The 9,827-nt window shown below is 41.0% G+C and overlaps 1 protein-coding gene across 7 annotated transcripts in view; it reads right to left on the bottom strand.

The window, feature by feature from the left end:
* Positions 1-1,024: 1,024 nt before the first annotated feature.
* LOC126378408 (adenosylhomocysteinase-like 1) overlaps positions 1,025-9,827 on the bottom strand; it is a 31,619-nt gene continuing 22,816 nt past the window's right edge. For all 7 annotated transcript variants that reach the window (XM_050026749.1, XM_050026752.1, XM_050026756.1 and 4 more), the window contains 4 exons: positions 9,183-9,260; positions 8,376-8,555; positions 7,257-7,424; positions 1,025-7,000 (listed from right to left, as the gene is read on the bottom strand). In XM_050026749.1, coding sequence (XP_049882706.1) covers positions 6,842-7,000; positions 7,257-7,424; positions 8,376-8,555; positions 9,183-9,260 — 585 coding nt within the window. In that variant the 3' untranslated portion in view covers positions 1,025-6,841. The remainder of the gene's footprint in view (positions 7,001-7,256; positions 7,425-8,375; positions 8,556-9,182; positions 9,261-9,827) is intronic.

The raw sequence follows: 9,827 nt of genomic DNA, 5'->3' as shown, positions 1-9,827 counted from the left end.
CATCTCTAGTGTAGTCGGTGCATCTCTAGTGTAGACGGTGCATCTCTAGTGTAGTCGGTGCATCTCTAGTGTAGTCGGTGCATCTCTAGTGTAGTCGGTGCATCTCTAGTGTAGTCGGTGCATCTCTAGTGTAGTCGGTGCATCTCTAGTGTAGTCGGTGCATCTCTAGTGTAGTCGGTGCATCTCTAGTGTAGTCGGTGCATCTCTAGTGTAGTCGGTGCATCTCTAGTGTAGTCGGTGCATCTGTAGTGTAGTCGGTGCATCTCTAGTGTAGTCGGTGCATCTCTAGTGTAGACGGTGCATCTCTAGTCTAGTCGGTATAAGTCTAGTCCAGTCGGTACAACTCTGGTGTAATCGGTGCATCTCTAGTGTAGTAGGTGCATCTGTAGTGTAGTCGGTGCATCCCTTGTCTAGTCGGTACAACTCTAGTGTAGACGGTGCATCTCTAGTCTAGTCGGTATAAGTCTAGTCCAGTCGGTACAACTCTGGTGTAATCGGTGCATCTCTAGTGTAGTCGGTGCATCTCTAGTGTAGTCGGTGCATCTCTAGTGTAGTCGGTGCATCTCTAGTGTAGTCGGTGCATCTCTAGTGTAGTCGGTGCATCTCTAGTGTAGTCGGTGCATCTCTAGTGTAGACGGTGCATCTCTAGTGTAGTCGGTGCATCTCTAGTGTAGTCGGTGCATCTCTAGTGTAGTCGGTGCATCTCTAGTGTAGTCGGTGCATCTCTAGTGTAGTCGGTGCATCTCTAGTGTAGTCGGTGCATCTCTAGTGTAGTCGGTGCATCTCTAGTGTAGTCGGTGCATCCCTTGTCTAGTCGGTACAACTCTAGTGTAGACGGTGCATCTCTAGTCTAGTCGGTATAAGTCTAGTCCAGTCGGTACAACTCTGGTGTAATCGGTGCATCTCTAGTGTAGTCGGTGCATTTCTAGTGTAGTCGGTGCATTTCTAGTGTAGTCGATGTATCTCTTAGTGACGTCAGTGCGTCTCTAGGGTTTATGAAATGATACAATCTAAAATATTTTTTTCTAATCGTTTATTTTATTAAAACTTGCCAACAATACTTGCTACGGTCATATAAATACACTTGGTTTAGGCGTCTTTAGTTTATTTTAATGTTCAACACGCTATCACTTACACTTTATGTTGTTGGATAAAAATATTATATTCAACAATGTGTACGCCCTGCTTGTGAGAAAGTCGCGATCTATTGTCCAGCCAAACGGTGAAAGGATTTTGTTTTCATAGCACTCACATATGCGTTGGGAAACTCACAAAGAGAAAATTTAATCGAAAAAGACTATCGAGATTTGACCCCATACCTCTTTATCAAGCCAGGTTCGTACCTCACCCCCTCTGGGTCTTAAATGGCCGTAAGCCTCCGTCGTCTAGTGGTTAGAGCGTTAGGCTCACGATCTGGAGGTCCGGGTTCGATTCCCGATGGGGACATTGTCGAAATCACTTTGTGAGACTGTCCTTTGTTTGGTAAGGACTTTTCAGGCTTGAATCACCTGATTGTCCGAAAAAGTAAGATGATTCTGTGCTTCGGAGGGCACGTTAAGCAGTTGGTCCCGGCTATTAGCCGTATAAAAAACACCTCCACCAACCCGCAGTGGAGCGGCGGGGTAGAGTATGCTCCATATCCCCTCCGGTTGATTGAGGGGAGGCCAGTGCCCAGCAGTGGGACGTATATAGGCTGTTTATGTATGTATGTTGGCCGTAAGCTAAGGAGTAATGGGGAGCGCGCGGACTATCTGTCTCCCTCGCACTTACGCGTTTGAGGGCACGCGGTACGAAAGAGATTTTAAGTGTCCGGAGTGCATGATAAATGCTACCAACATAAAGATCGGACATTCTCACTAAGCCATCAATGACGTAAATCCGTGTTTACATTACGGTCACAGTTAGCTGACTGTTTGCCTCTTGTTCGCCTCGAGTTGAAGCAGTCGCCGTAGCCGAAATCCGCTGGATCACATCAATCAATCAATACATTTTAAGTGGAATGCCCATACAGCACCACACCACCATACACAGCACCATAGGAGTCCTAGTACGGCTTTGTAATAGACTACTCTGGGCGCCACCCCACTTGCGTCAGCCAGAGTACTGCGGGGCGGAAGGCAAGAGGGAAACCACTGCCCTTTCCCTAAAAAGTAGCATGGAAAATGCTGCACCGACAAGAGCGTGGCTCTTAAATTGATGATGACGATGCCCATACAGCCTTTGGTCTTGGTTTCGCATCTGGCTGTAAATAGACTTTACATTGTGTCTGGTTGAGATGTGCGTTCTGGCGTTCGAAAAGTCAACCCGGCCCCCTGGACAGAGTTCTTCGCTGCCCCCCACTGGGGCAATTCCTGTTCGGCGCGTCCTTGCCGAGGGAGTGGGCGCCTCTTCCTTTCAGATGGTGGCCGAGTTCCGATAACGACCCAGACCTACGGAGCATAACGTAGAATCCTTGCGGATACGGATGAAGACCTCAACGATTGCAGAGGCGGAGATGGAAGCCATGGGTATGGCAATGCAGGACGGAAGGTGCAAGTCACAGGGACTGTAACCTGGAACCTGACAGCAGTAACTGTCAATACTATTCAGAGGCGGAGGACAGGAGTCCTAGTACAGCTTTGAAATAAGACACAATGTACTCTGGGCGCCATCCCACACGTTAAAGTATGACAGCGTATTTTATTTTTTTGGTTACGTGGCCTGGACAGTACCTCATTGAGACGCTGAGTCAGTCAGTCGCTAACTGTGAGTCTAATATGGACACGGCCTAAATGTATTCCTACATCGAATAATTCGATTAGCAACTTAATGAACACATTCTCTCACATTCACTATTTTAAAACAAACGTTTATAAGTTATTACAAAAAAGGAATGTTTAATTAAGATTACATTGCAATTCAATTCATCTAAAAAAAGCAATTTGGCATTAGCGCACATAGAAAGAAGTGTGTAATGTAAACGAATACCAAAGATGAGTACTCCTGATGCTCCAATATGGGCTTTTTAACTCCCAGGCGGTCGAAAAAGGCCACATTAAAACAATTTATCTAAAAAATCAATATTCAAATTGCGATAATAATTGTCTTTTAGGTGGGGGGGCCTAAATAGCCACATTTAAGTAATTCATCTAATAATTGCTATTTCGTATCTGTTGACATTGCGCACTTACTTTTATACGTCTTTTCAATGTGGCTAGGCAAATACGCGCCGAGCGTTGCTATGACAACGAATAACAAACTTTTCAAACCTTTCTAGAAAACTCGAGTAGTATTTTACCTGTATTCTATAGTACATTAAAACAAATACACAAACAAAACAATCTTACTCGTAAAATAAAAATAAAATTCTAAATAAAATAACAAAAAATATATAATACTTATAAAAAACAAAACTAGAAATTGGTAACACGTTATCACTAAATTAATTTTATTTTTTATAGCACTTCTACGGGGAAGTGCTACAAAGCACGCACTTGCTTGGGGAAAGCACTTGCTTGCACAAGCACGGGCTTTGGGAAACTCACAAAAAAAATCAAGAAAAATTCTGACTCGGACGGGACTTGAACCCGCAGGTCTTGTCAAACCCAGACGAGCGTGTTAATCACTACACCACCGTGTCCTCCTGTCTATGCAAAATTCTTTCGGTCTATGTACGTTATCACTAATTGCATTGTCTAACACATTTTTTATTACGGCTTTGGTTTTTTTAAAATTCTAATACGTCCCCACACCTCACATAACACCACCTCACATATTTATTAACAAAAAATAAAAACAGAATAGTTTTCACCATACACCTTTCGCCTTAAGAGTAATTCATTACATTTGGATGTAATTTATTACATACCAAAGTATGTTAGAAGAGTGCGAACAAAATTATTACTATTTTAAAATGAAGCGCTGAACGGTATTATCAACTTTATACAGGGTAATGGAGACTTACCAATCGACGTTCCCCAAACACACGATAGATGGCGGTGTTCACTTTTAACGTGATAATTACCTATTTACTCATTGTTGGGGTACATAATTTATCAAAAATGTAATATAATGGTGGAAGCATATAAAAAAGTAATTGTTACTTGATATTTTTCAGCTCGCGACACCAAACACTTCAGGACCCCGATACCGACCCCGCCGGCGTGGTCGACGATTTCCCTCATTCAGCGCTTATCGCTATCGACCCACTAGGGTCGATTAATTCTTTCAAGTATTTTTCCTCTCAGACGACGCCCTGAGCCGAGGTTCGCGCCCAACTGGGCACCCTCAGGCCTGTTGTCTTAAACGTTTTACCGGGTGAGAGCCTTCAGCGCTCCCCATTTGTCCGGCCAAGTAGTTAATGCCATCTGAGGCAAATCTACAATAAGTCACGTCAAAAAAAAAGGTAGGAATCAGATTATTGTATGGACTGTCCGAGTTGTGGTTTAGGCCAAATCAATAATCTTTGGACAAATTTATTTTCGCATTTTCACGCATCCCTTACCATAACCATTCACATCAAAGCATCTGAAAGCTTATAATTAATTATTTTTTTAACTACACATTATTTTTTCAATGTCACATTTTGACATTGAGTCATGACATTTTGTTTTTTCATTATTCAAAAAAGATCTTTTTATACCAACAACGATGTCCTTTTTTCATGTGGGCGCCTGTGGATTTTATTCAATGAGCAATTGCTATAAACTAAACGCAGGCGCAATAATAAGTTGAGAGTACCTAAGTACCTATTCTAATTTCATTAGTGGCAACACTATTTTAAAACGTCAAAGCAAAACGCGGTGCTATCTGCCTCCAAAAAGTAATACTTATATACAGGGTGTTAGTGACATCGTAACGAATACTGAGGGGGATGATTCAGACCATGATCCTGAGTTAATATCAAGTGTAGAATTGAAAATAAATTTAATAAATACATGAATTTTGCGACGGAGAATCCCGCTTGATATTAACTCAGAATCATGGTCTGAATCATCCCCCTCAGTATTCGTTACGGTGTCACTAACAGCCTGTATAATAAAAATGTCATGACACAATGCCACAGTGAAAACAAGGCATTATTTTGCTATCCGTTATTACAATAGTCGTTATTACAATTCCACTAACGATTTGTAGTTTGCCGTTACACACATGGTATAAGAAAATCAGGTATGCTCAATCCTATGACAAGCCGCCATTGCTAGCCCATTGATGATGTAAAAGTTACCACTGTGTTACCATTAAATTGGTATCTCCAACAGGACGTAAATTTTATTATTGAATATTAAGTGAAGTACTGACTAATGTATTTTATTACTATTAATTGTCATAATTATATAAAAATCATTAAAACTATAAGTAAATATTTTGCTTAAAGTTTAAAATTTCCTTGCAAAAAAAACATTGGTCGTGGGTAATTTATTTTTTACGAAATGGCAACACAGGGTGGGATGACGTCAGCTGGGCTAACCTTGAAATGTTAGCTGTCACTTTTGAGCATACCGGGTTTTCTTATACAATGGTTACACGCATTTATCAATCGGGTTGTAAAGTTGTAACTGTTAAGGCCAAAGACCGACCTCACCAACCCTGGCTGGGTTATTACTGGGCCGTCAAAGGCCCCTGTCATTACTCACTCCATCAGTTAAAAGATGAATAAGCAGCTCAGAGGAATTATAGACGGATATTGCCAAGTGTTCCCTGCCGAGTACATGAAAAATGGGCACGTGTTTGGTATTTGCGTCACGGTTTTGATTTGGTATATTATATGTCGTGGCCAGATCGTAAAATTGATCATTTCATGATGTGGTCGACCATTTCATGAAATGGTCATATTTAGCATTCTATATAACATCTTTTAAATTTACACAAAACAATTGCAAAAAAAGCAAAACGAATGTTCGTCGAAATGATCATAAGGTGGTGGTGGATGTCCTGAGATAAATATTTGCATATTTGGTTTTCCCAAAATCCAAAGACTGGACTCTAACCGTTCCCCGTGTAAACAGGGTGTTAGTGACATCATAACGAAAGCTTTCAGGGTTGATTCAGACTGTAATTCTCAGTTGATATCAAGTGGAATTTTCCATCGCAAAAGTATGGAAATGAGAATAATTTAAAAAACACATAAATTTTTATGAATTTTGCGACGGAAAATTCTACTTGATATTAACTCAGAATCATGGTCTGAATTCCACCCCCCTTAGTATTCGTTACGATGTCACTAACACTCTGTATCTCACCACATCCTAAAAGAGGCAGAAAAAAATTAAGTGCAAAGCCAATCCAAAGGCAATTCCCGTCTGTAATTGCCCTGAAGTTAGTAGTTTTTCAACTGAATTACAAAATAGCATATAAGCCACAATGATCCAAACTTCATAGTTGCTGATCGTTGTCTGGGTTGGGAGACAACGCAGGTAGTTGCAGCTTTTATAAAACAATGAAGGTCTGGCGACCGTTGGCTCTTAGGCTATTCGAAAGTGTTACATTTTTTATTCCGTACATTACTAAAACCGAGCTGCAGACCTGCACCTGCAATTTTAGCAACCGCTTTAATGTATTTATCCAAATTCAATTTATTTCTCACTAAACTGCATCCTATTTCTTACAAAACTGCTAACAATTTGCCAACAAACTGCACTTTCTTACTAAAGTGCACTTTTTACCAAATTGCACTTTTTTACCAAACTACACTTTTTTTTACCACACTTCACTTTTTTACCACACTTCACTTTTTTACCAAACTGCACTTTTTTTATCAAACTACACTTTACTTCTGCCCGTCTTTAACCCCACACCGAATATCTCTCACTTGCGGGAAACAGCACGAGACCGCGTGGAACTGCTCGCAACTGCACTGGCGCTAGTAACGGTAATAATTCGGCTTGAAAGGGCCGACCTTGTTCAAGCCGAGGTACTTGGCTTGCTCGTCTGTTAGCTCTGTGAGGTGCGCGTCGAATGTGGGTAGGTGAAGACTTGCTACGTACTCATCCATTTTCTTTGGTAGGAGGTACACGTCCGCCTGTGGATAGAAGGAACTGGTTACAAGCGTTTTATTTTAGTTTAGTAATTTATTTATTTACTCCAAAAAAAATTTTTTTATGTACACCCTTGACATTTGTACTATTCGGTGGTGGAAACTTTGTTGGCTTATGCTAAGGTTTAGACGTAATACGTAACTGGCCCCGACTCCTGCAGAAGGTCCCATATCACTTAGGTCCCTTATCACTTTGGTCCCATACCCATATAACACATACAGTAGTAATCAGAGTACTCACCTTGTACCTAGGTTGTGGCGCGTTGTACAGCTCTATAAGTGCTAGAGCCTGTGTGGCGGCTGTGACGGAGACCACGAATGAAGGTAGAGAAGAACAACACAGGTTGGCCAACCGACCCTCCGCTAGCAGCACGATGCGTTTGCCGTTTGGCCAGATTATGTGGTCCACCTGCGGGACGAAAGATCGTCAGAAGAAATGGGGATTCAGCGCTAAGTTTCCGATTTCAAATTCAAAATTGGCGCGTGTGCCATAAAGTTTTAGCCCGTCGGTGATTTGGGTCCCACTTCTCGCTCACGCGTACGGGATAAGGCGTGACACACACAACACACATCTGTGAGATTTCTGTATAGTGTTCGACTTACTATGCAGGATGTTAGTGATACCGTACCGAATACTGAGGGGGATGATTCAGACCATGATTCTGAGTTGATATCAAGTGAAATTTTCCGTCGCAAAAGTATGTAACTGATGAATAATTAAAAAAAAACACTAAAATTTTCATGATTTTTTCGACAGGAGATTCCTCAGACTCATGGCCTGAATCATCCCCGTATGGCTACCTGTACGTACTTGTACGGGGTGTAAGTGACATCGTAACGAATACTGAGGGGTATAATTCAGCTCATTATTCTGAGTTAATATCAATTGCAATTTTCCATCGCAAAAGTAAAGAATTGAAAATAATTTAAAAAAAAAACTAAAATACCCTGTATATATATTACTACTACTAACTACTACTACTACTACTAAAGTACTAAGTAACGAACTACTTCATTACTTCTTCTTTAGTTTTCTACTTTTATTTATTTATTTAATTAGTACAGCCACATGGTTTACATTTATGCATTATACTAATTAACTTTAATTATATATATAGAGATCTGATGTAAATCACAGTTACGGCGTACTTAACTTACATAATATAATTGTCTTAATTTCTAACAAAAAGAAAAAGGAACAAAAAAGAAAACAATTAGAAAATTATATTAATATGGACCACCCATACAACAGCCATATCCCTGAATATGCCTATAAATCCAACAATTTATCTACATTCCTATCAGTTAGCTGTCATATGTGTAGTTCACATTTAATCTTTTTTTTTTCTATATCTCTCACCTGACTCCGGACTCTCTCCCACAGCAGATCCGGCGTGCGCAGCGCGTGTACATCTATCTCCGTGTTGCTATGACCCATGTTGCAGACCACGCAGCCATTCTTCATGCGCTCCATGTGTTCCCGTGTGACCACACCTTTATTTCCTGTCGCCGTTATTACTATATCCACTTGCCTTATAACCTGTGAGAGAAAGGAAAATATTCATTTGCATATCAGTCGACTGCATATACAGGGTACACCTCCCAAAACCTTTTGTTTCGCAGTCCGAGAGACCTCCGCCAGGTCTTGATTTGCCTTGGCTTACCTGGAAGTCTCTAAATAGACTTCGGACTCAGGTGGGCCGAAGTAAGGACAATTTGTTCAGGTGGGATTTCTCGGAAGGCTCGGCCTTAAAGTGCAAGTGCGGCACTGTTCCCCAAACGATAGAACATCTTACATCGTGTCCTGCGTGCCCGAACACCTGCACGCAGGAGGATCTGATGAGAGCTGCAGATAGCGATATACTTGTTGCCAAGTTTTGGGCTGATACTATTTAGTTTGCCATCGACACGATAAGAAGAAGTCCCTGATATATATCAGGGATTTTTTTATATTAAATTTCGGATACGGATTGGATACGGATTTAAGAATGATTATTATACCGGATACGGTTACGGATACCGATAATAAATTATATCGGGTAATCCGTTAGTTTCAGATAATTTCGGTTAAGGATATTATTTTTTTTGCGCCCAAAGTATTTTAAAATTAAAAAGAAAGGGGGTGAGGGAGAAGAAGGGGGAGTGAAAATAAAAAAAAACTCCTTACCTCGTTTAATTTGACAACTCTAAATCCGTCCATTGCGGCTTGTAACGCGCAAATTGGGTCTATTTCTGTTACGTACACCTGAAAAATAAAGAATATTATTATTACCAGGGTTGATGAGGTTGGTATTTCACCTCACAACCCACACGATAAGAAGAAAATTACTTATATTGAGCTGTGGTTGCTCAGTTGTAGCAACACAGGCCTTAGACCAATGATTTCCGAAGTTGTTTTCGAATTCATGTTTGGATCATAAATGATTATCACGTGCTCATCGGTGAAGGAAAATACCGTCAGGACACCCACATTCCCGAGGAATGCATTTTCTGAGGTATGTGACCTAACCTGTATTGGGCTGGTTTTCCTTTCGCGGGTTGGAGGGTCAGACAGGCTTCCGTCACCAGGTCACAGACAAGCAACCTTTCGCGTCCTTTCCTTTAGGAGGGAATTAGCCAAAGGATCAGGATGGTGGACCAAACGTTCTTTGTAGCTTTACGCTGCTGTGCTTCTTCGGCGACAGTAAGCATTTCAACGTAGCTGTGTAATTGGGGATTCAAACCCAATACAATACGACGCGTTTTGACTACAATAACATCATAAAAATAAAATAGTGAACTGTTTTTTTTACGTCCTCATCAGGATTCGAAC

The sequence above is a fragment of the Pectinophora gossypiella genome, chromosome 26 (assembly GCF_024362695.1).
Source record: "Pectinophora gossypiella chromosome 26, ilPecGoss1.1, whole genome shotgun sequence".
Classification (NCBI taxonomy): Eukaryota; Metazoa; Arthropoda; class Insecta; order Lepidoptera; family Gelechiidae; genus Pectinophora; species Pectinophora gossypiella.
This window is presented reverse-complemented; position numbering and strand designations above follow the sequence as displayed.